The 26829-nt window shown below is 41.2% G+C and overlaps 1 protein-coding gene across 1 annotated transcript in view; it reads left to right on the top strand.

Moving 5' to 3' along the window:
- Ttc7 (tetratricopeptide repeat domain 7) overlaps window positions 1-26829 on the top strand; it is a 486033-nt gene that overhangs the window by 70734 nt on the left and 388470 nt on the right. Inside the window, exon 3 of the mRNA XM_080281945.1 lies at window positions 1372-1540. Within this exon, the coding sequence (XP_080138071.1) occupies window positions 1372-1540 (169 nt within the window). The remainder of the gene's footprint in view (window positions 1-1371; window positions 1541-26829) is intronic.

Raw genomic sequence — 26829 nt, 5'->3', positions numbered from 1 at the left:
AGAGACTAACGACGAGATGTATGTAAGGGAGGTGGAGGGGTGGGGAGAGATAGGGGGAGACCGAGGATGTGATGGAGGGATGGAGTGGAGAGGCATATGGGAGAAGGGTGTGTGAGTTGGGGGGAGTGCAATATAATAACATGGGCAGGGTGACGTGATGGTGGTTTGTCTGTGGCCACCCCTTACGGAATGAAGACATCTGGCTATAAATAGATAGATAGATTGAATTGATGGTTTACTTTTACTGGTTATATTAGACTATGTTTTTCTTGATTAAGCAGTACACTGAAATTTTGTGTTATGTGAGATTCCTTAATTAGTCAGGAATTTGTTGTATCTTCTGTTTAGGCATGAATAATATCCTTTTTTTTTTTTTTTTTATGTAGTGCAGTATAATAGTACTTTATTGTTTATTATGAATGATTTGTATTGATTTTACCCAATATCTTAAGTGTGAATCAGGTTTTGGGTGTTGATGATGATGATAATGGTGATGATTATTTTACTGAAACTGGTTGGTGATGTTATGTTTGTTAGATTATTTTGTAATGACTGTTGTTTATGAATATTTTGCATTTCTTTGCCATAATATACAGTGCTCAATGTTAGATTCAGGATGATCTATGGGTTAGTAGCATGTGAGCATTAAAACAGGTATGGATTCTGGTTGTGTAATATGATGCTTCAAAGTAAAAGTTTGTTTATGATTATCAGCAAGAAGTACTACCATACCTTGTATGTACTGTATAGCTTTGTGTACTATAAGTGCCGTATTGGCATTTGCTCCAAGCTTCTGTTGAATAATGATGTAATATTAGTGAAAATAAGTTTTTTTGAACTAATGGAGCTAGTTTAAATTGCATTGTCCATCACAGCAAGAAACAAGTTCATCATAGAGTGCCAGTAGGCATTTGACTGCTCACTTATTAATAACTGTATCCCCCAGTGTGTGAAAGGATGTAATGGTTTAACTGCATGCAAATAGATCAGCTACTGCCAGGTGAGAAATGTGAATCAATGAGCTTGACACAGCAGCAAAGTAAAATTAGTGCAGGAAATTACAGTGTAATAGGTAAACAAGTGCATTGCTGAAGTATGATGCCTAGACATTTCTGATCCAGGACAGTCACCATACAGTGGGAAATATATGGTGTACCGGCAGCTCTGGGGTTCATTAGAAACTCTGGAAAAAAAATTTCACTGTATATATGGCATTTAGTAGAGTCATTCAGACCCAAACCTTAGCCTTTTGTCATTAAAGAGGCTCTTCTCATAGCCTGATTGTCAAAAGATGCTGAAGAATATTGTAAATTAGAAAACAGTAACTTGTTATCTTTATTGTTGAAAGTGTCTTTGTATCCTGTCTTTCAGCTGGAAGTGTCACTTGATGCACTTCTTCTACTATCAAAGCTGGAATATGCCATGGGTGATTATGAAGGGGCACTGGCTCACCTGTCTGCTGCTGGTCTGGACCAACTTACTGAGAAGGCTCTGCCGACAAGGTCACTAAGGATTGTTGCAGAATCCTATGCCATCAAGGGTAAGAGGCAAACTTTGCATATTTTGTGTTGATACTGTTTCAGTTTCAGCTGTTATTATCTACCCTTTGACCTCTGATATTTTCTTATTGTTTACAATCTTCTCTCCTCAGGTTTGCCTTCAGTTTCATATATTGCATCAGTGTGTCTATATTTTACTTCATTTCCAGTTCGTATTGTTTATTTTGTGATCTTCTTCAGTTATTCTAATGGTAATCACTCCTGCATTAAATATTTTTCAGTGAATCCTTCATTGGTGTATATGTCATATATTCAAGAGTGTTTATTGTAATGGAAATTATGTGAAGCTTGAAAGAGTTAAGTTTGTACAATATCAAAATAAAGATTTGAGCATTGGGAGTCAGTGTGTTGACAAGAGAGTGCTAATGGAGGGTTTATTATTTATCTGTGACCCCACTCTTGTGTACCCATTTTAATACATGGCAACCAGTAAAGTATGGTATATTGATCTGCACTCTACTACTGGCAGTGCATAAATCGAATGTAGGGTAAAATTCCAGTTGTCTGTATTGAACTTTAGATATACATATATATAACTACATATCTATCTATCTATCTATCTGTCTATCTATCTATATATACAGTCAACCCTCGATATAACGAACTAATTGAGGGGAGGGGTGGGTCGCAATATCCAAAAGTTCTCAATATATGAGGGGTCAGTATGTCCGAGGGATTACCGAACTCAGTTCACTGTACAGTAACCTCTCCAGTATCCAATGTAATACTGTACAGTCAAAGGCATGTCCGGGAAGTGGGATCGTCCGGATACTGAGACCCTGCCTCCTGGACTGGTGCTTATGGACCCTAACCCAACCTAACTCAGAAAACCACATACATAACTCCCTACCAGACATGCATAGCACCTATTTAAAACCCTATTCACACAGATAAGGGACAGAAAGCATGAAATAATTGAAAAGGAACCAGAGAATGAGGAATTAGAAGTGAGTATGGAAAATATTTAGCTGTGTACAGGGTACTTACAACACGTCTTTGGCCGTTACAAAGATTAACCCTCCTCCTCTAAGGCTCTGGCAGTGGTGACAATGCTCTTGAAACACGTACAGAAATCCAGTGTTGTGCTGCACTTAATCCTTTGCAATGTGAATTACAATTGTTTAACACTGCACATTCTGTTTTTATTTGTACCATGCCAGATGCAACCGTCAGTTTGCACTTGGCACTTAATCCTTTGCACTCTAAATTCTAATTTCTGAACACTGCACAACGCTGTAAATTCCCATGTGGTCTAGTGGCGAGGTATTGAAGTTTATTCACTGTTTGTTCACAAAAACAAGCACATGCGGCAGCCATTGCGATGAGCATCTAGTCAGAACGGTAGTTAGGCGGTAACTGGGGAGGGGAGAAAGCGAAGCAAGGCAAGGGGCCACATGTAAACACAGCTGTTCAGCACTGCGTGAAAGAAAATGTTGGATTTTTTTGTTTTTATGTTTTTTGCCATTTTTAGGTTCCAAAGGCCCGGGCCCAAAATGTCTGGACATTGGGGTGTCCGGTTACTGGGCGTCCTGATATTAAAGAGATTACAGTACTTAATAAGGGAAGTCGCTCGGTCCTATGTACTCGAACATAACCTAAACTAACTCTATAAAGTTTTACATGGAGGATTTAATGGTTTATGAAGGTGTACATGTAAATACAATACTGTATGAAGTTGTACATATAAATTCAATACCTATAATAAGAATACAGTACAATGTTGTATTGTTACAGTACACTTACTCTGCCAGGAAGGGATGCTGTTGAAGTACACTTACTGTGCCAGGAAGGGATGCTGTCGTCACCATGGGCTGATTCCCGAACTTCCCTCTCATTTAGCGACCTTTGTTTCGCAAAATCTGGGGGAAGTTCTGTCGCGATTTGGCTGTTCGTTATATCCGAATTTCACAATACCAGGGTTCGTTATATCAAGGGTTTACTGTATATTCAGTAGATATCTGTCTATCTATCTATTTGTCTATCTATCTATATATTTTTTTTCTTGTACTTCGTTGAATTTTTGTCCAAAAGCTAAAGTACTGTAGAGTATGAAGGTTTTGTACATCATGTTCAGTTTTGTCTAGATTCAGTAGATGCCACATTTTTCTGTGGTGATATTGTTACTCTTATGGAAATGAAAACCACAGAAGTTATGAACGAATTTTAACATGATTTTACTCTCCGTAACTATTGATATCTTCATGTCTCAGGACTTTTTTTTTTTTTTTTTTTTCTCAGATATTCAAGAGCTTATTATGCAGCAATTTAGATTTTGCTATGTTGATGTCATGCCTAAGGATTTTCATGACTATGAGTTACTGTAGTGTATGATCTTGTATTGATATTTAAAGGATTTTCATGACTATGAGTTACTGTAGTGTATGATCTTGTATTGATATTTAAAGTTGCTGAACATGCACTGTAAGTACCTCTACAACACAAAAGGTAAATTTCAGTGGTTGAGTAAATTAACAGTCATTGTAGAGTAATGATTATGCAAGTTAGTTTGTTGGATTCTTGTGTAGTATAGTAGTTTAAACCTTTTATGTATATAATTCCATACCAGAATGCAGACTGGTCAGTAATAATTCTTCATGGTGTTAAACTAAATACAGGATTTATTGCTGTAAAACTTGTATAGTAAATATAGTGATTTCTGTTGAATGCTTGTTATGTTTGATGGACTTAAACTCGGGAAAGTGTTATTACTAAATATATAAGTATCTTATATACTAAATGCCTTATGACCATTCTTTATAACCTGTCATCTCTTCAGGACTTTGCTCAGCGCACCAACCCAGAAACAGCAAGTATTTGTTTATCAGAGAGGTTTTAGCACACCACTGTAGCATTTTCTTGTATATTTCATGATAGAGCAGTATTAGAAAAAAGCTAAAGGGCTTAAATTTAGCAAGTATGATGGAACCTTGTCTCAATCTGTTAAGTGTCAGATGCCAGCTCGCATCTGCATCCCCTCTGTCCCTTCACATCTCCCAGCCATGTATAAATGGTTGTACTTTTACTAAACTTGAATATAAGCAGTAATATTTTAAATAGTACTGTGTATGTTAACAATTTAAACATGGATTAGTCTTAAATGAGTGGCCAAAATTAGTTTTGACAAAAAAAAATTCCATGTTTTGTTGACCTTGTTTGTGCAAAATGACTGGAGGGTGAGAAGGTAATATAGGTGGGACAAGTGAAGTGGGTCATGGCATGAGTTGTGTTAGACTGGGCCTGAAAAGCTGTGTGACCTGTACTCGCATTGGTTGGGGAGGCTCCCAAGCACCTCTTCCTTACCAGTGCATTTTGCGTATGACTAGTTAATACCTTCCTCTGAGCTATTTGTGCATTCTGTGTTGGTATTAAAATGAAGTAAATAGCATAAAGGAGAATATTAATAGGTAGTTTGCAAAGTAAATGGTTAAGGAAGCAGTGGTAGGGAGCCTCCATAACCAGTGAGAGTATGGGTTGTTGCTACAAGAGACTAGACAACTGTGCTGTTTGATTTTGCTTCAGCATTGCATTTGCTTGTTTAAAATATGGTTTAAAAATGCTGATGTACAGTAATTGATGGAAGTAATGCTATTATGTATGTACTTATTGAAATACTTTACTTCAGTAACAATTTGAGAGTTGACTGGATTTGAAATCAAAGATGCAGTTGTTTATTTTCTTATACAGCAGTGTTATATATGTGTGGACAGATGAGTCTTCTGTGGTAGAGATTTATGTAGTGTCTCACATATGGTATTGTCCAGCATGGTCTTGCATTTTGCAGTGTTTTATGTACTCTCTGGTAAACGTTTTGACTGATTTAATGAAATGTTATTAGATGTTCAGCAGAAACAACACTGACAAAGTACGGTATAGTCTGATGTGCAAGAGACCATATATGCTCAGTTTTTGTTGAAGTTGTGCAGTTGTAAACTTAATTTTGATTTTTTTGCAGTAATAAATTTTTGGCAAATAAAATAGGAAGTCAAAACAAAACAGATAAAGCATGGCAAATGTTGATACTGTATGTATTTGCAGAGTAAGAAACTCAGAACTGAATGTTTTAGCTTCTAGGTTTGGAGTTATTAACTATGATAATAACCTTATATGGACAGATACATGTTTTAGCTTCTAGGTTTTCAATTATTAACTATGATAATAACCTTATATGGACAGATACATTAACCTTTTCAATACTTAGAATAGGAATGCAAAAGTCACCCACTTGTTACTGGATGATGAAGGCTGCATTGAACCTAATCTCACCTGCTTATTACTGGACAACACAAGCTGCGTCAAACAAAATCGCTCCTTGATTTTTTTGCCGTACGGAAAGAAAAAACATCAGTAAATTAGCGCATAATTATGTTCGCAGAATGTTTTTATCAACACCATAAGCAATTACAACTATTTGAGATTACTTAAATAAAAAATCAGGCAGATATAGACATAAATAAAGTCAGGGGAAAAAATAATTTAGCGAAACACCACTCCCTCACTGTAGCGTGACAGTAAGATAATTTCCTTTTGCGGTACATGAAACCGACCGGAAGTGTCCAACAGTAAATGTTTTTATAGTAAATTTCCTGTAACTTTCTAATTAACATTTACCATAAAACATATATTTCTATGAGGAAACAAGAAGGCAAGAAAAAACATTGTGTATTAGTGCATAATTTATATTCTCAGAACGTTTTATCAGCACCATAAGCAAATACAACTATTCGAGATTATGTGAATAAAAAATCAGGCAGATGGAGGCCTAAATAAAGGCAAGGGAAAAAGTAATTTAGCAACAACTTTGGCCATGTGAAACACCACACCTGCACTGCAGTGTGATCATAAGATAATTTCCTTTTGCAGTACGCAAAACTGACCTGAATTGTCCTACAGTAAATGTTTATATACTAAAATGTAGCTAATGAACTTTCCTAAAACTCTTTCACAGTAACAGTTACCGTAAGATATATAATTCTATGAGAAAACACAAAGGAAAGAAAAAACATCTTAAATTAATGCATAATTTATATTCACCAAATGTTTTGATCAACACCATAAGCAAGTGCAACTATCGAGATTACGAGGAATAATAAATCACGGAGATAGAAGCAAAACTAAGAGTTTGAGAATAAAATGTTTAAGAAGTACCGTAAGCACGGAAACAGGGGGGGTTCTCCCAGCACTTGGCCAAAGTCAAACCGGCCCACATCCTGAGTACTTGCCCACGGTTGGACACAGCCTGCCTCGTCCAGTAACGAGAGGGTTAACAGTCTGTCATGTATAGATTCAACAAGGCAGGATAATATCTTCACCCACACTTAGCATTCCTCCCTTCTGCTCCCAGCATGCTCTGGCATACTGTAGATGCATCTTCCAGGCGTGTGATATTACTGTATTTGTTGTACAGCATTCACTTGTAAGCTTTGCAGTGAAAGTCAGTGACCACAATGCAGTTGGTCACATGAAGGTTTTTGACACTGTATGCATCCTTCAACTTCCTTATCCTGATTTATCTCAGAATATGCTTTGTAAATTTTCACTAAAATATACCCTGTGACAAGAGTGTAGTTGCCTTCACTGACTCTTTGTTCAAGAGGAAGCAGCTGTTTGCTTTGAAGTGGAAGTCCAGTTCAAGAAAATCACAGAAAAATTATATTAATGTACAACTTCCCAAGTGAAAATTTTTGAAGGATAGTTGTTTCTCATTGATAGGCCTGACCATCTTGTGTGTTATGTAAGCTTTTCATTATGTCTTTTGTAGGTGAGTAGGAATGATTATCTCCTCTGATGGTTTGGCAGTAAGGTTGTTTCACTGCACAGTAAAGCCTCACGGCATCATCTCCCTTGGAAGAAGAGCCAGTATAATATCACTGTAAGCAAAAGTTTGATGCGCTGAGTAAACTTACATATTCAGAGTTAATGTAATTAAGCATTGGTAGCTACAGAGATCTTTTTTAGTAATATTGAACTGAGTTGTAGGTTTAAGATGTCCAGTAAAAGCTCGCATAGATATTCTGTAGTGAGGTGATACTATATAAGAACTTGTCAGGTGAGAAGAAAATTTTGCTGTATCATACAGCCAGGGGTTTGTGGCCTGAGACTTTCGAGGGTTAGCAGTACTGTATATGATAATGTTCTGTCAAACACTGCTGTGCTTTCCCAGGTGATCCAGCACATGTATGAGCACAGTCCAGCATCAGAAGCAGAGTAGAGATTAATATATTTTTTTTTTTTTTTTTTTTTTTTTTTTTAATAGGAAAACTGTTTCCAACATTCTGTACAGTATGGTATGCTTTTGAATTTGAATTACATCACAATTTTTATAGAATGTATTGATAACATGAGTATTATTGCATAACAAAAACTACATGTTCACACTGTTTTCTCAATAGCAATTTAGTCCCAATGAACCATGCATCTCCATTTTAAATTACCTAAACATATTCTCCACTTTCTTTTATCTCCTGATTTTCGTCCAGTAAGATATAGTAATCTTATTCCGTTGCCAACTCTTCTTTTTTAACTGGCTCATCATGGTGCTTCACAGTTAAGCATCAGGTGTCTCATATTTTCAGTTTTGTTTGTTCACAAGTGATTCTTTTTCACACCACATAATATATCATATTGCATTATTTCTCCATCTTGCTTATCACATTGCTTCATTGTTAACCCCTTCAGTACCAAAAAATTGTTGTCCATGTGTGCGTATGGACATCAGAATGTTCCGCTTACAATAGACTGAAGAGATCAATGAGTATGTAACTGAAGGATTTATGATTTAAAAAATGCTTGTTTTGGCTATTTTTGGATGTTTAGATATAGCACATCAGCTTTTGTTTTGCTTTGTGCTGTGTGGCATCATGATTTGTCAGTCATGTGATTGAGCATCATTAAAAAGTCAAACTCCAGTGGCTCGCTTCACCTGTATGATGTAATATCTCAGTCACCAGTCATAAACGATTTTGTTTTCCTACCGTCATGTGATAGTTCGTTGCTCATACTTTCCATGATCCATGTATGTATTGTCACTTGTCAGTCAATCTCTTTCATGTGTAGGGAAAGAGTGTGTGTCGTTTTCCTGTGGCATCCTATGCTTCGCCCATCTTATAATGAGGTGGCATATTTGAATGTATGTCTGGCCATGTAGAATGTGAGAGGTGTGAATGAGGGGAGCAAGAGGGTGGAAGTGGTGAATGTGTCCAAGAGTGCAAGATATGCTGTGATGGCATTGTGTGAAACAAAGATTAAAGGGTGTGAAGTGGAGGAGTGGGAGGATGTGAAATGTGTAAGATCGGCCATGAATGGGTGAGGAACATGCAGTGAAGGAGTTGCGTTGCTGATAAATGAGGTGTGGCAGAGTGGAATGAAAGATTACAAATGTGTCACCTCGAGATGCATGTATGTTAAGTTCAAGTTTGAGAAGGTGAAAGTGGCTGTGATTGTAGCGTATGCACTGTGTGATGACAGGATTGAGAGAGAGAAAGACAGGTTTTGGGATGAGCTGGATGATGCAGTGGGAGAAATGCCCAGGAGCTGTAAAGTGATCATAATGGGCATTATGAATGGAAGAGTAGGCACTGGTCTTGATGATGATGTAATAGGCTGTAATGGAGTACCAGGAGAAAATGATAATGGGAATCGACTGAAGGATTTGTGTCAGGAAAGGAGGTTGTGCATATGTAATCCGTATTTCAGACACAGAGATGCACACAAATATACTTGGTATAGAGGGAATGGGAATTGTGTTGAAAGGAGCCTGATTGATTACATGCACATAGAGAGGTCAATGCTGGGAATGATTGCTGATACAAGGGCTGTGAGAGGACGATGTGGAGGTCTGTCAGATCGCATGATTGGGGTATGCAAGATCAAGCTGAGAGGAGTGAGGTGAACCAGGAGAGAGAGGAGCAGTCAGGGAAAAAGATTGAAAGTCGAGAAGCTGAGGATCAAAGAAATGACAGATGAATACGGGACCAAAGTAGAGGAGGATTAAGAATCAATGGATTGGAATGAAGTGGATCTGTACAGCCTGTGGAATGCATATAGGGATTGCTTAGTTAGGAATGCTAAAGCAGTGTGTGGTGTGACAAGAGTAACAACAAAGAAGAAAGATACGGCATGGTGGGATGAAGAGGTTAAGAGAGCAGTGGAGGAAAAGAGGAAGAAGTGGGTAGAGTGGTTACAGGACAGGGGTTCAGTTGCAATAGGAACTGAGTATATTGAGGGCAAGAAACATGTAAAGATACTAGTAAAGCGGAAAAAGAAGGAGGTAAATGATGATTTGGGAAGAAAATGAATGCAAACTACTCTGAGAATAGTAAGTTATCTGGAAGGAGTTGCGAAAATGTAGAAGTGATGGTGGAAAGAAATGTGAAGGTGTGAAGGTTGTAGGTGGTAGATTATTAACCCATGGGAATGAAGTAAGGACCAGGTAGAAAAAATATTTTGAAAGCCTGATGAATGGGAATAGAGAGAGCAGAGCCACTATTAGTATGATTGATTTGGGGGTTGTGCAGGGAAGGAATGCAATGGCAGGAAACGTGACACTCACACAAGTGAAGAGTGCTGTGAAGCAGCTGAAAAATGAAAAAGCAGCTGGGGTTGATGAGGTGTATGCAGAGATGATTAAGTGTAGTGGAGAGAGCAGACTGAAGTTCTAAAGTTCTTGTTGGAGATATGTAAGAAGGCATGGGTGAGTGAAACTGTGCCAGCAGAGTGGAAAAAGGCTGTGATTGTACCCCTGTACAAAAATAAAGGTGAGCGAAGTGAGTGCAAGAATTATCGTGACATAAGTTTATTGAATGTGGTAGAGAAGGTATATGGAAGAATTAATATAGAGAAAGTAAGAGAGATATCAGAAGTCCTAGTGAGCGATGAACAGGGTGGCTTTAGGATTGGCAGAGAATGTGTGGATCATATATTTTTGCAGTAAGACAGATAGTGGAGAAGGCTTGTGAGAAGAATTATAAGGTGTTTATGGCATTCGTGGATCTGGAAAAAGCATACGACAAAATAGACACAGAAGGATTGTCGAAGGTTTTGCACATGTATGGTGTAGATGGTAAGCTACTAGGTCTATTTATTTGTCTATTGCCAGACATCATAATCCCGTAAGGGGTGGCCATTTGACTTTGATTTATTTGTTTTACGGGGAGGGGCACTAACCCTCCACCAACCCACTTGTTGACACGTAGGGAGCACGTATGGTTTGGTTATATGGTTACCACCCAGCGTTGTAAATGGTTTCTTGGCTTACAGGAAACCATTTGGCTTGTCACTCAATGTAAAGCCACTTGTAAAGGAAAGAAAAGCAATAAGAAGTGAAAGGAAAGATGGGAGGAATAGGTAGAGAGGAGAGCAGGCACAGAAAAAGAATGATAACGGCTAAGGAAGAAGTAGTCAGCACTATGTCAGGTGAGTAGATGATGGTTGCCACCACCTACCACCAAGTGCTGTCGAGACTTTTTATGATGATAGTGAAGCATGTGTAAGGATAAATGGGCATCTAAGTGAATGGTTCACAATTGGTGTGGGCGTGCGACAAGGTTGTGTGATGTCCCCATGGTTGTTCAGTATATATATACAGTATATGGATTGGGTGATGAGAGAAGTAAAAACATGAGTAATGGAGAGGGGGATGGCATTGATAATGAATGGTGATGGATGGAGTATCTCAAATTTGTTGTATGTTGATGATACAGTACCACTTGTGAATACTGGACAAGAATTCAGTAGACTAGTGCAGAGTTTTACTGATGTCTGTGGGCGTCATGCCTTGAGAATAAATTTAGAAAAGAGTTAAGTGATGGTTATTGAGAGAGAAGGTGACACCTAGTGTGATGTTACAGTGAATGGAGAGAGACTGGAATTGGTGAGCGAGTTCAAATACTTCGGTACAGTTATAGAGAGGAAAATGTGCAAAAGAAGTGGAAAGTAGAGTGACACAAGGAAGGAAGAGGCTTGAGTGCTGCAGCTACACGAGGCTTGCATGGGGGAGTGTTAGTGCCAACTTTAACATATGGATGTGAGACTGTGGCATGGCATGAAAATGAAAAGTTAAGAGTGAGAGCAGTGGAGATTAAACTGCTGAGGAATGTATGTGGAGTACAGAGAGTGGATAGGATATGAAATAATGTGATTCATGAAAGATGTGGAGTGAGGAAGTCTGTGGACACCAGAATCAGAGTGTACTGAGATGGTATGGTCACGTGGAGAGAATGGATAACAATGGCATGGTGAAAAAGGTATATCTGAGTGAATTTGAAGGAGGGAGGAGGAGAGGTAGGCCGAGGAGAAGGTGGAGGGATATTGCGGATGATTGTGTGAGTAAGAGAGGTTTGGAAGTCAGTGAGGCTAGGGGACTGACAAGAGATCGCACTAGCTGGATGAATATTGTGAAAAGTGCATGATCAGGGATTTGGCACCCCTTTTTAACGTGACAGCATGCAGATTGACTCTATCGGATATATATATGTGAAGCTACAGAACGTGGTGAATGTTTTTGGTGTATAAGATAGAGCCAGGATTCTGGGGGTTTGAATGGTGAGTGAGCGGAAGCGTGGCCCACTGGGCTGGGCAAATTTAGGCTGTCTGGATGTTGCTACTCCTCACCCTGCCCTAGGATGGGAAAGGAGGTCCGGATGATGATGACAATGATGATGATGATGTTGATGTATGAAGATTGGGTAACACAGTGTGAAGAATGTTAGTTTAGCAGTATTTACTGTATAATGCTGCCACCCACCCTTTAGAGTGGTTGGGATCCAATTGGAATGTGAGTGAAAGTGTTTGTTTACATTCAGCAGAACAGTTAGTAATGGAAGGGTTAAGTCTCAGATATTTCTCTTCCATTGTGTCCGATCCTGTATGTTCTGTATTTGGTATGCATTCTTACCATCTCTTGTGCATCCTGAATGTTACTGTGCCCACAGGCATTCTTGCATTTGCTGTTACAAAGAACTGCAGTACTTCCTTTATAACTGTAGACACACTAACTAGAAGACTATTACGTGCCTTCCAGAAGAAATTTCCGATAGGTTTTGGTATGCATATCTTTTTCAGAGTTCACATACACCCTGCAGTGCAATATGTCAACTTATGTTTAACTGAGTGGTTAGTTAATGGGGCTCTTATCTCTTTGACCCAGAGTTCCCCCAGTGGACATCTAAAAGTTGTAAGGGAAATATATTTTGCTGCATTATCCCATGGAACAGGGAAGGAGGCTGTTTCATGTTCAGGAGTTGGAAAGTGACGATTAAAAGGCAGTTGGAGCCTCCAGGTTATATTGTTTGTGATGATAGTTATGCACAGATTGAATATACTTATGTAAAACAGAAAAAGAGTGCATGTGGCAGTAGGTTAGGAGGATGAGAAATGAAAAGTTGATGCCACATTTTATTCCCTTCCAACCACCTTTTACACCAGTCAGCTGTCCACCACCCAACCCACAACCTTCACTGCCTCCGTCATCACTGCTATTGCCTCAGCTATCATTATCATCACTTGTGTCACTTCCAACATCAACGTTTTTTTTTTTTTTCCCAGAACAAGGGAAGAGAAAGTAAAAGAATAAATAAAAGTAATCCATGCACCTGATTACAGGTGTCGTCTGTTCATAAAAAATCTGCAACAGTTTGACTGAATAGTCGTAGGTTGAAGTTTGAGGGGAAGCCACTCTGGGGAAGTGAGTTCCAAAGAGATGCGGTTCAAAAAGAATTCTGATAGGCAGATGTTCTGCAATATGGCAGTGTAACAGTCCAGTCATGAGCGCTACCAGATGCCTGTGTGGTGCAGGGGAAGGCATGGAGAGGTGACACAATGGATGCAACTTCGTCTAAGCATTTGCCATTCCTTCTTACCTCAAGGGAAGGTAGTTCATTTGTAATAGTAGGGCTATTGATAAACTGAATGGCTTTGTTCTGAATTTTGTCCAGTTTTAGTGCAGCCTCTCCACATCCATTGCATAAGGGTGAGCAGTATTCCATCTGAGAGTGCACATGGCTTTTGTAAATTATAGCTTACTGCTTGTCAGTGAAGTTACAGACTCTGTACAAAAATCCAAGTTTCTTTGAAGCGGTTTTAGCAAGCGATCTAACATGAGACATCCAGCTGAGGGCTTTGTTAAATGAAACACTGAGAATTTCAATACTTTTAGAGATAGGAATATTAGTAGCTTTGAAGGTAATATAGGAGTCAGGCAATGTCTGTCTATTTGTAAAGTGTGTATATTTGGTTTTCCAAGCATTAAATGATACAGTGTTATTTTGTCCCTGTTCCATGATCTTAGATGAGTCTTGATTTTTGGAGATTGCGTACTGAGTTGTGAATTAGATATTAAACTTTGTGATTGGATGTTTAAATGTGAATTAACTGTGAAGTGTTGAGCCATCTGGATATGAGTGAATGGGATTATGGGTGACAGATATCATTAATATGAATTAGAAATAGGGTTTGAGCCAGAACTGATCCTTGTGGCACGCCAACATTAATCGAATGGAAATTGGAATACACCTCATCTACTCTTAGTCTTATCTTTCTGTCACTAAGATATGAGGAAATCAGAGGAACAAAAGATGATAGGCCATAACAAGGGAGTTTGGATAGCAGGGAACAATGCCACACTCTGGCAAAAGCTTTTGAAATATCATAGGCTACTGCATGAGTTTCTCTATGTTGATCAGTCATGGGGGGGCTTCGGAGACATCGATTGGGTCTTGACGAGTGGGGGAGCTATGGTGGGGTCTCTGCTTTGCCCTCTCCCCTCTCCTTGGGTCCCTGTCGCTGCCTTAACTAATTTTGCGAGGCTCTTTTTTTCTTATACTGTTGCTTCTTCCTCTTCCCCTATCATCACCAAATAGTGGAGGCCTTCTGGTGATGATACTAATCTCTGCCCTTTTGTCATCACGGGCGAGACTGCTTCCTCCCCACATGTTTGCCGTGTGTGGCGTCCCGTGTATTCCCTGCGCCTCTCTATCTGGGAGTTGAGTCCACCATGGGGCAGGGTGCAGTTCCTTGTGGTGGGCGACAGGCTCCTTTGGTTAGGGGTTTGGGGTAAGACAGGTGGTCCAGTGTGGCCCTGCTGGGCATATCAGCTGGCCATGTGTTGGCTCAGTCATCCTTAGTTAGGGTCAAGCGGGCACTGTTTGTTAGGCACCACATTGGTCTATGGATACCACTCCACACCAAACCATGTCCGCATATACCTCTTCCGCTATCGCCTGGGCTGTTGGGTGAGTTTGACCCAACATCAGCCTCCCCTCATTGGGCTCCATGGTGGGTGGGGTGGTGAAATCTACCATTTTTAAAACATATGGTTATGGTTAATTCTTCTGGCTCGATTACGGTGACGACCCAGGACTCCCTTTTTTTTAACTGTGGCCTTGACTTCACCTCCTCCTACACGTTCGGTTACATTAAAGACCCCATCCTCCTTGCCTACTGTCTTTCACCCCTCCAGCTTCTGATCTGCCTACTTCAGTCAGCCCTTCTACTATCATCACACTTCACCCTTACCTTCCTCCTTCACCTGTCTTTGGTCCTTCTATATCCTCTGTCTCTCTCTCCCAGCCTCATCCTTCTTCCTATGGACCTGCCCCTTTCCTCACCTCCTCACTATTCGGTTCACAGACATGGTCAAAATTTTTCAATGTCCACGATACGACTGACGACCTCTCCACCTCTCTCTACTTTGACAGGTAGGCAGCGGTCACCTTCTCGGCCCATTCAAATGGTTTCTGCCTCCTTGTCATTCACAGTGCTGCCTAGACTGAGAAGGTGACATCCCTAGTCAACAATGCAGGGCAACCCATCTCCATGTCCCCAGACATCCAGCTTAATTCCGCCGCTGGCACTGTCCGTTTACCATCTTCAGTGTCCTTCAGCCAGAGGGCTTTCACAGAAGGCTCTAATGAGATTGAGCTAATCCTTTCAGAACAGCATCATCCAGTACGCTCAGTGCATTGGTATACGATTCCTCCTCGTGGACGCTGACAAGAACTAGCTAATATCGTAAAATAGTCTTTGCCTCTCGCAGTCTACCCCCCACAGTCGTTATTGGGGGCACCATTCTCCAAGTACATCAGTATATTCAGTCTCCTAGTCAGTACACATCTTGTTGGCTTTTTGGCTACCCTGCCAAATACTGCCAATCATCTACTGTCTGCTCCAGCTGTGCACTGAGCAGCCATACCTCCTCAGACGCACTTCCATCATCCACTGCTGCCCTAACTGTCAGGGTAGCCATTCTGCCGCCTACCAACACTGTCCCGTCTACCTCTTCGAAGCAGAAGTGTCCAGCATCTGCTGGAAAACTGGCCTCTTCCTTCATGATGCTTGTCACAGAGTTTGCAGCCTCGGTCACTATCCTAATGTTACCTATGCACATGTAGCCTGTCCTCCTCCCGTAGTAACTTCTAGTACCAATACTATTTCCTCTCCTCCTTCTGCACCTGTCTGTATCTGCTGTACCCCTTTCCTCTCCTCCCACCTCTTGCTCTGTCCCTACCCCTGTGACTGTTGTCTCCTCTTCCCTTCCTCCCAGTACTCCTATTTCCACCTCCCCCTCCTCTCTACCTAACCCCCCCCTCTATCTCAGTCCTCCCCTTACAGACTTCTCTTGTTCCTGTCTCTAATTCTTCCTCTGTTTCAGATTCCTCTACCCCTACCTCCTCTCCATCCCCTTCCTTACCTGTTCCCTCTCCTCTTCCTTCCCCCCATTCCCAGCCTCGTCCCTCCTCTCACTCCTCCAGTTCTGTTTCTCAAACCCGCCATTTGGCGCAGTCTGTCCATCTTATCGGACTCTAAGGCCTCTCCTGCCCATCCTCCTACTTCTCCAGCTTTTAAAGTCTGTGCGATGAGTACCCGCCTCTCCAGACCTACACACCCTGCCTCATCAAAATCCACATCTGAGCAGTCTCCTCAGTCCCGTCCCCGGCCCGCTTCACCACTGGTTACTTGTGGCACAAAATCCTCTGGCGATGATGACAGTGAAACCATCCCTAAGATTATGGATTACATTTTAACTTCCACACTAGATTCAGTAACCAATACTGTACCCTCTCCTTCCACCCTCTCTGTTGAAGTTCATCCTGTGCCTCCTTACCTCCCTCCTTCATCTCCCCCTCCTTCGCCTTCTGTTCCTTCCTTCTCTTTGCCACCCTCCTTTTCCACTTCTTCCAGTACTCCTTCCCCTCTATCGCTCCCTATGCCTCCGGGCTATGTATACCATCCCGCTCATCCTCCTATTCCACCTCCTGCCCCTATTCCTACTATTGTACCATCTCGGTAATGTATGCTACTATTCTATATTATATTTTACGTCCTGTGTATTATGTTTTATCTTTAGTATTTATTTCCATTTTATCTTTCCTAGATTCTACTTATCTGTTATGTTTTACTTTTATTTGGTGTTTTAAAGTGTTAGTGTGTCTGTTGTATGGTGGAACATTCGAAGTTTTACCGCTCACCACACTGACCTCCTCTATCTTCTCTCGGTTCACTGTCCGTCCGTAGTCATTTTACAAGAACCTTGTTTGTCTTCCCCTCCGGTACCTATACCTGGCTGTTGTTTCTTGTTCTCTCCTGCTTCTCTTTCTGTTTCAGCTATCTTAGTCCATCATACAGTTCCTCATGAACATTTGTCCATTAACACCACTGTACCATGTCATTTTGTTCATGTTTTTCTCGGCCATTGGGTTACTGTGGTTTCTTTTTATTTCTCTCCCTCCCAGTCTGTTGATTTTCATGCCTTATATCTTTTATTGCCCCAGTTACCCACCCCAATTTTATTGTTTGGTGATTTTAATTGCCGCCATGCTTTATGGGGCGATACTGTTACCAGTTCTCATGGCCGCCACCTTGAGTCATTTGCTTTTACTAACGATTTTATCCTTATTGAATACAGGAGCATCAACATATTTCAGTGCCAGAACTCAGACATTCTCATGTCTTGATCTCTCCTTCTGTTTGCCCGTTCTTTCTTTAGATTTCCAGTGGTCTGTTCTATCCAATGTTTTGTACAACGATCACTTTCCTATTACACTTACTCATACGTCCTATTGTCCTGTGCTCAAACCTCCTCAGTGGTCTTTCTATCTTTCTATTGCCAGACGCCTCAATCCTGTTTGGGGTGGCCACAAACAAATCGCCTCCAAGTCGCCCTGTTCCCCGCCATTTCACTGCCCTGCTCCCAGCTCACACCCCCCTCTCTCATATACCTCTCCACCCCATCCCTTCATCTCATCCTCGGCCTCCCCCTCCCTCTTTTCCCCTCCACCTCACTCACATACACTCTCTTCGTTAGTCTTTCACCCTCCATCCTCTCCACATGGCCAAACCACCTCAGTGTGTTCCTCATAACGCTTCCTATCACATCCACATCCACACCACAACTCTCCTTTATATCCTCATTCGTCAGCCTGTCTCTCCATGTGACCCCACAGGCTCCTCTTAAATAACTCATTTCCACTGCTCTCACTCTTGACTTGTGTCCTTCCAACAAAGTCCAAGCTTCATTTCCATACGTTAGAGTTTGTATCACAATACCATCGTGTAGTAACTTTTTCACTTCCATGCTCTCTTCCCTGTTTCTTATCACTGCTTTCAAAGAACCAGCAACTTTTCTTCCCTGCTGTACCCTTTCAAGCACTTCACCCTCCAAACCTCCATCCTTACTCATCACACTACCCAAGTACTTAAACGTACTCACATTTTCCAATTCCTCACCATCCAACCTCGCTGTACATTCACTGACTTCACCTCTCTCAAAGACCATCACTTTACTCTTCCCTACATTCACCTTTAGATTCCATTTCTTACACACTCTCCCAAACTCATCCACCAAGCCTTGCAGCTCCCCTTCGTCTTCACTCAACAACACAGTATCATCTGCAAACAACAGTACAGGGAGTTTCCAAACACTATCCTCTCTCACCAGGGCCACTCCAACATCCACTACCCTACCTTATACCTCTTTTATTACCCCGTCCTCAGTGGTGCTTTCTGAAAGCTGACTGGCCGTCTTTTACTTCTCTGTCGGTTCCCTCCATACCCCCTTCCTCCATTCATACTGTTTTAAATATGCTTACCTTTTTTAATGTCTTAGTTCTGAGTGCAGCTTTGACTGCGATTCCTAGGTCGTCCCGTCCTTTTACTTTTAAATGTGTGCCTTGGTGGGACTCTGATTGCACCATGGCACTCCGTGTCAAGTGTGCTCGTTGGAAAAGTTACCTGCCTAAACGCAATACCCTGGATGAACAAAGTGGGTGTGAGCACCCACATACATGGGCATAAACCACCCTAACCAGCCACTCCTCAATCCCACCCTTTCTCATTGCCCACCTCACCACCTCTCTAGGGACTCTGTCAAAGGCCATCTCCAGAAAACAAAAAACAAAGTACAGTTCTCTTTTCTTTCCTATATATTTTTCCTGAAGCCGTATAATAATGAATATGGCATCAGTGGTCCCCCTTCCTGGCATAAACCCAAACTGCATCTCATCAATATTCACCCTTTCTCTAAGCATACCTTCTAGAACTCACTCCATTACCTTCATTATCTGATCTAAAAGCTTTATACCATTATAATTTCCTTTTTCCAGGGCATTACCATCCCCTTGTACACATTTACAGTTATACTTTTAAGCCAATCATCTGAGACAACACACTTATATACAGTACAATCAAATTTATCAAGTTGGTGACTAAACTCACTCCTGTATCTCCTGAGGCCTTCAGCATTTCAGCAGTCAACCCAGATACACCTGCTGCCCTCCCCACCTGCATCTTGCCTATTGCCTCACTCACAGTAGCAGTGTCAATCAAAGGCCAAGGGCCAAACACTGGATCTACTGGCTCCAAACCTTCCCTGTCCCAGTCAAACTTTTCATTCAACAACCAGCTATAATGCTCTCTCCATGCATCGTTAATATCCACACTGTTCAGCACTACCCTTCCTTCATCATTCTTCATACACTGCTCCCCTTCAATATCCTGATTATCCCTTTTCACCTGATTTGCCACCTTACATATCATATTTTTCCTTTCCACATGATTTAGGTTATCAATGAAAGTCTCTGTGACTCAGACTTTGCTGTGTATACCTCTCTTTTAGCCCTATGCTTGGCAGCCAAGTATTCCTCTTTGTTACCACCCTTCTTCCTTTCCTGGAAAAGCCTTCTTTTCTCCCTAACTGCAGCCTCTTGACCCTCATCCTTCCACCAGTTTACTTCATGTCTTGGTGGGCCTCTTGTCCAACCTCATACTGCATTAGTAACTCTCAAGAGGTTGTTCATGAGGGCTCTTTACTATTCATTAACGCCTATGTCAGCAGCTTCCTGTTCAGCCACCACTTTCCTCATCTTGCTATAGAAATCACTCCATACTGCTTGCTCTTCTAGTTTCCATATTATCCTCATAGGTACAAATCCTCATTTTCATCATTCATTCTTTAAGCACCATATCACATATCAATAATTTGTGCTGCTGCCTACACTTCTCACTTCCTATAACTTGTACAAACCTCACTAACCTCCTATCAGCCCTCCTGACCAGAAAATAATCTATCTGACTGCTGTTTCCCCCAGATTCGTATGTGATCAACTTTCTCTTTTCTTAAAATGTGTGTTGACCACAATCATGTTTATTGCCTTCCCAAACTCGAATATCCTTTCCCCTTCCTCAATCTGTCTATCCTTCTTTACCTCATCCAAGCGTGCCTGTGAAGCATATGCCGATATAATTGCAAACATCATTCCACTGAACAAATTTTTCACTACTAATATCCTATTACTTACTCTCACAACATTCATAACATACCGTATTATTTGCCCCTGTGTAAAGTACAACCCTCATATGTGGGGAGGCTTCCCTCTTACAGGTCCTTCCCCATTACGAATGGGTTATATTCTGAGAAACTACTCTTAAGTCGATTTTTTTGTAAGTCAAAAATACATTTAATACACCAAACCAACCGAACATCATAGCCTGGCCAAGCCTAGCAAATGTTCAAAATACTTACATTAGCCTACAGTTGGGCAGTCTCATAAACACAAAGCTTGTTTTATAATAAAATGTTGAATGTCTTATGTAATTCCATGTAATTTATTGAATATTTTACTGAAAGTACAAATTTGTAAGTGAAAATTTTTAAGTCGACCATTCGTAAGTGGGGGAGGACCTGTACCGCTCCTTGTTATAAGGTGGTGTCAGAGGTTTTTCATCTCATTAACTCTCCTCCTCTTACCGGCTCCCCTCAACCTCTGTCTCATCGCCGCATTGTTGTATCATTATCTCTTTTTCTGTTGCAACTTCAATGGTCACTGCTCCTCTGAACTGTCTGCTTGCATCCCTCCACCACTATGGCGGGCGCGTAGCACCCACGTAGCAACAAACTTTCATCCCTTTTGTGTCCAACTCACTAATGCAAGAGTTAACTGTTACTCCCACTCCTTCATATATGCAACAGGTCAAATCTGGAACTGTCTCCTTCTGTCTGTACTTCCCACTGCCTGTGATCTCCAGTCTTTCAAACGCAGTGTGTCCAGTCATCTCAGGATGAATGGATTTTGAATTTTGCTCTCTGTTATCTTGTTTTTGTTTTTTCTTGGAGGGAACAGTTTGCAGGCTCCTGGCCTTTGGTTCCTTTTTCCTTGCATTGGGGGGGGGGGGGAACTCCGTGAAAAAATACCTACATACTCATATGATGTGCTGGATAGTACAGCACCTCAGTCAGAACACCATATTACAAGTTCCCTTCCCAACATCCACTCATCAGAGGTATCTTTTAATATAGCTGATAGAGTTCACTTCATTTGGCAGAGATAGTACAGTACATCACTCGACCCACGTCAATTACCAGCTTAGATTTGCGTTGGCTGGAAGCACAGATGACAATGCCCCTCTTGTACAATATGCCCACATAGCCTAACGCATAATGAAACACTGCACAAAACATACCACACTTAAGTCACAGACACATCAACAGTGGTGTTGGGAATCAGGCAGATGATTTCATAGTGAGAGTTTCTTACCTTCAGTCAGCGGGTCTGTTTGGCCTGGCGGACCAAGGTTGGACAACAGCAACAACAACAACAACTCTAACTACTGAATTCTCAGCAGAGCATACACACAAACTATCATCCATGCTTGCACTCTTACATTCTTTCTTTCTTGTCCCAATTCTTACATGCAGTAGTGTCTGTTCCCTCCTTTGCGCTTTCATTCTGCAGTAGACATGCGTTCTCTCACACACTTACCTTTTCATATGATTTCAGTCAACCCACATAAATCTAGTTTAGCATTTTCAAGCACCCGTGCAATCTCTCTCTTTTACTTCATTATTCATGACCTTTACATTACCCATTCCCATCTGCAGAATGTCTTTTGTCTGTCCCTTTGTTGTCAACCTTTCCTCCTGCTCTCCACATTCCTGGATGATGAGGGAGAGGAGAAGACATTATGCCTAGCTACTCTTGCTCAGTTGCCATAAAGCATTTAATTTGCATTTTCCATTCTTCTCTCCAATCAACTTGTTTGGATTGGTACACTTGTGCATACTGATTTTTATCCCCTCCTGTAGCTAAACCATGGATTACAGGCTGTGTGATTGGTAAACACTACTCCTTACTCCTACTTACTTTGTCTAAATACTATCTTCTTTCAGCATTTTACAACACATGTAGGTAAATCATCACAAAACACACCAGAAACTAGCATGCTCTAGTGGACATTTGTTCGGGAAGGGGTTGGTCATAACCAATACCCGCTTTAGGCACAAAGTGATCCACAGGCATAGATGGCGAATGATGAGAAGGGTGGGTGGTGAACTGAATGAACAGAAGGCAGTGATTGAGTATGTGTGTGTGGATGAGAGAATGAGAAGGTATGTAATGAATCCAAGAGCATACAAAGGTTGGGGGAGTGGACTTTCAGACCACCACTTGGTGGTTGTGAAGGTCAGGGTACAAATGCAATGGATGAACAGGAGGGAAGGACTGGAGGAAGTAGTCCATATATGGAGGGTAGAAAGGTTGCAAGAGGATGGGAAAATGACAGAATATAAGAGAGAAGTGGAGGAGCGATTGGGTAAATGTGATTTGGAGCAGATGGAGAAAGTGGAAGGTGTGCGCAAGATATTCATAGAAAAAAATCTGTGCAGCATGTGAGGTGGCGTGTGGGATGAAGAGAAGACAAAAGGGGGTGCAATGAATAGCATGGTAGAATGAAGAGGTGAGACAAGCTGTGGTACAAAAGAAGAAAGCATATGTTGAGAGGATGGGAAGCATAGACGTTGAGGAAGTTGTGAGACAGAAGAGAAAATTATAATAGAGGGGAAGAGAGAGATGAAAAGATAAGTTAGAGAGAGTAAGAAGAGAGTGGATGATGAATTTGGAAGGAATTCGAGTGTAAAGTGGAGGGAATGTAAGAAATTGTTCTGGAAGGAGGTAAAGAGAGTTAGACAGGGTGATAAAGAGGTTAGTAGGGGAGCGAAAGATAAAACTGGTAGATTGATAGTGGAGAAGGGAGAAAAAGTGAACAAATGGAGAGAACACTTTAATGAACGTTTGAACAAAGAGAATGAAAGTAATATTAGAATAAATGGCTGAAGAATGGCTGGGAGATGGTGTAAAATGAAAAATGAGAAAGATCAGTAGGATGGAAGTAGTGGAAGCAATGAAGAGAGTCAGAATAGGGAAAGCCCCAGGAATTGATGGAGTGCATGGTGAAATGCTAAAGCATGGGAGAGAGAGATAGTAGAATGGATATGGAAGATGTGCAGATTGGTGTGGGAGGAAGGTAGAGTCCCGGAGGATTGGACGTCAAGTATAATTATTCCCATGTACAAAGGAAAAAGGGAAAATAAAGTGTGTTGTAATCATAGAGGCATTTGTTTTTGTGTAATAGGAAAAGTATTTGGTAGGATACTTATTGACAGAGTTAGGTAAATAACAGAGGAATTAGTTGGAGAACAGGGAGGGTTTTTTTAGGAAGGGAAGAGGTTGTGTAGATCAGATATTCATTCTTAGGTCTCTAATGGAAAAGTTTGTAGAGAAGGGAACGAAGTTGTATGGCCTTTATGGCTTTGGAGAAAGCATTTGATATAATGGATAGGCAAGGAATGTGGAAAATATTAAGAATTTATGAAGTGAATGGGAGGCTGTTGAATGCCATGGAGAGAATGTATGAGGGTGCTAGGGCTGGAGTGCATGTGGATGGTGAACTGAGTGAATTTTTCTATCTGAATTTTGGATTGATACAAGGTTGTGTCATGTCTCCATGGTTGTTCAGTTTGTATATGGATGGGTTATAAAATAGATGCTAGGTAGGGCACTGGATGTTGGAGCGGCCCTAATGAGAGAGGGCAGCATTTGGAAACATCCTGTACCGTTATTTGCATGTGACACTATATTGTTAAGGAAGATGAAGGGGAACTGCAAGGCTTGATGAGTGAGTTTGGAAGAGTGTGTAAGAAACAGAATCTAAAGGTGAATATAGAGAAGAGCAGTGTTATGGTCTTCAAGAGAAATGAAGGTACTGCGTCTACAGTGAGGTTGGGTGATGTGGAAATGGAAAATGTGAGTGCATTTAAGTACTTGGATAGCGTGATGAGTAAGGATAGAGGATGAAGTGCTTGAAAGGGCACAACAGGAAAGGTTGCTGGTTCTTTGGAAGCAGTGATAAGAAATAAGGAAGTGAGCATGGAAGTAAAAAAGTTGCTGCATGACAGTATTGTGATACCAACCTTAATGTATGGAAGTGAAGCTTGGACCTTGTTAGAAAGACACAATTCAAGAGTGATAGCAGTGGAAATGAGTTAATTGAGAGGAGCATGTGGAGTTACATGGAGAGACAGACTGGCAAATGAGGAAGTGAAGGAGCATTGTGATGTGGATGTGAAAGAAAACATTAGGAGAAGTTCACTCAGGCTGGTAATGGCCACTAATATACTTGTCAAATTGTTCCTGCAGATAGGTTTGGTAGTATGTTTTACGTAATTGATAACGATGGGGTGTGTAAAAAATACCCGTGAATATTGTAATATCACGTGGTGTTGCCAAGAGCTGCTGTTGTCGTACAGCATCTGTCAGTCATCACTCAATAACTAAGGTAGATGACACTTTATTAGCAGGTGGCTATTGTGAAACTCCATCCATGCAGGATTCTGCTCAGCATTGTTAAATACCCTCACAGTAACTGTGGCATAGGGGATCATGCAATGATTATAGACTAATTGTCATGTCTTGCCACCTCTACATGCTTACCGTCCCCATCCAATACCCCTCCCATACCTTCAAATAAGCAATGAGCAAACACTCTTATCAATCACTGTTCACAAGTCAGCCATCTAAACCCCCATCCCGAAGACCGACATATCATCCGACGTATGAGACAGTTCCCCACAGACCCAGACCACGCATCTTTCGCTTACAACCAGATGAAGCACATCGTTAGCAACCTTAAGCACTCTTCTGCCTGAGGACCAGACAACATAAGCAACATTCACCTTAAACACATTGGACCACAAGGCATACAAGCACTCACCAACATATCAAACTACAGTACAGCTACTTACACAACATAATACGCAACATCTGGAAGCATGGCTATATCATCACTATCCCTAAACCCAAAAAGACCCCACTTTACCTTCCTCACACCACCCCATCACACTTCTCTGCACCCCCTCCAAAGTCACTGAATGACTGGTACTACAACTAGTCACACCTCACATTCCCCTAGCCCCAATCATAACGTGGCTTTAGACCACTACAGTCCACAAACTCCCTTCTTACAGACCCTACACAGAGAGTTTTCGATGCCATGAATTCAGCTAGGCCACCACACAGAACACTCCTAGTCACACTAGACATCAGCGAAGCTTTTGATGCCATCCCCTGCCACAACCTCACAAACAAAATACTCAACAGAAACATGCACAATAACACAAAAAGATGGTTGGCAAACTACTTAGCAGGCAGATGTGCACATGTAACATTTGCCAGTCAGTCGTCTAACATAAGAAACTTCACAAATGGCGTCCCTCAAGGATCTGTTTTGTCCCCTACACTCTTTAACCAATACATGCACGACATACCCACATCCCACACACCACGGATACACATAGCTTCCTATGCAGATGATATAACACTTACATGTACGCATCAAAACGCAGACACAGCTGCACACATCCTCCAACCTTACCTCAACACACTACACGAATGGGTCACCACAAACAGGCTCAAAATAGCCCCAGCCAAATCTAGAGTGACCCTTCCCACAAACTGGATAGCAGAACACAGTCACATCCCACACCTCACCATAAACAACACTCCCCTACCACACACACGCACGCACGCACGCACACACACACACACACACACACACACACACACACACACACACACACACACACACACACACACACACACACACACACACACACACACACAAAATCCTTGGTGTAACATACAATACATCAGTGTCATTTAAACAACACATTACAAACATTAAAAATAAAATAACACCAAGACTCAGTGCCTAGAGGTCACTTGCCCATACAACATTCGGATACAATAAAGAAACCACCACCACAGTATACAAACAATTCATACATTCATTGATGAATTATGCAAACCCTGCCTGGGCTCCTAACCTCACCAAAACGCACTACAACACTCTACAGATCATACAGAACAAGGCCCTAAAAATAATCACAGGCTGCACAGCTACTACACCCACAAACCGCCAACATCAAAAATCCAAAGTCCTCAAAGTCAAGGTTCACCTAGACATGAGAGGCACCCAGTTTCTTGCTGCAGCCTCCACAAACCCACAACATCCACTACATTACATGGCAGCACATCCACCCACACCAAGGAACATCAAAACAACACCCAGCACACGAGTCATGACACGTATATAAATAAGATGATTAAGTTCGTGTACTCAAATGTGGGTGGAGTGGTATCTAAATTATTAGAGATGAATGATTATATAAGAGAAAATGAACCACATATAATGTGCCTGACAAACAAAATTAACACCAAGGATATCAAATGTGACATCCTAAACTTAGAGGAATACAATATATGGAGAAAAGATAGGAACGTAAAAAAAGGCGGAGGAATTATAATATTAACAAAGTAAAATCTAAAAGTCAAAGAAATAGAACTAGATATACCCTCACAAGTAGAACTGATTGCAGTAGAGATCAATAAATCTGAATGGAAAGTAATTGTAGCCAATTTGTACATGCCACCCAGATCAAACACATGGG

The sequence above is a fragment of the Coenobita brevimanus genome, chromosome 91, assembly GCF_032717465.1.
Source record: "Coenobita brevimanus isolate Jiangsu-jjx chromosome 91, ASM3271746v2, whole genome shotgun sequence".
In the NCBI taxonomy this organism is placed as follows: Eukaryota; Metazoa; Arthropoda; class Malacostraca; order Decapoda; family Coenobitidae; genus Coenobita; species Coenobita brevimanus.
This window is presented reverse-complemented; position numbering and strand designations above follow the sequence as displayed.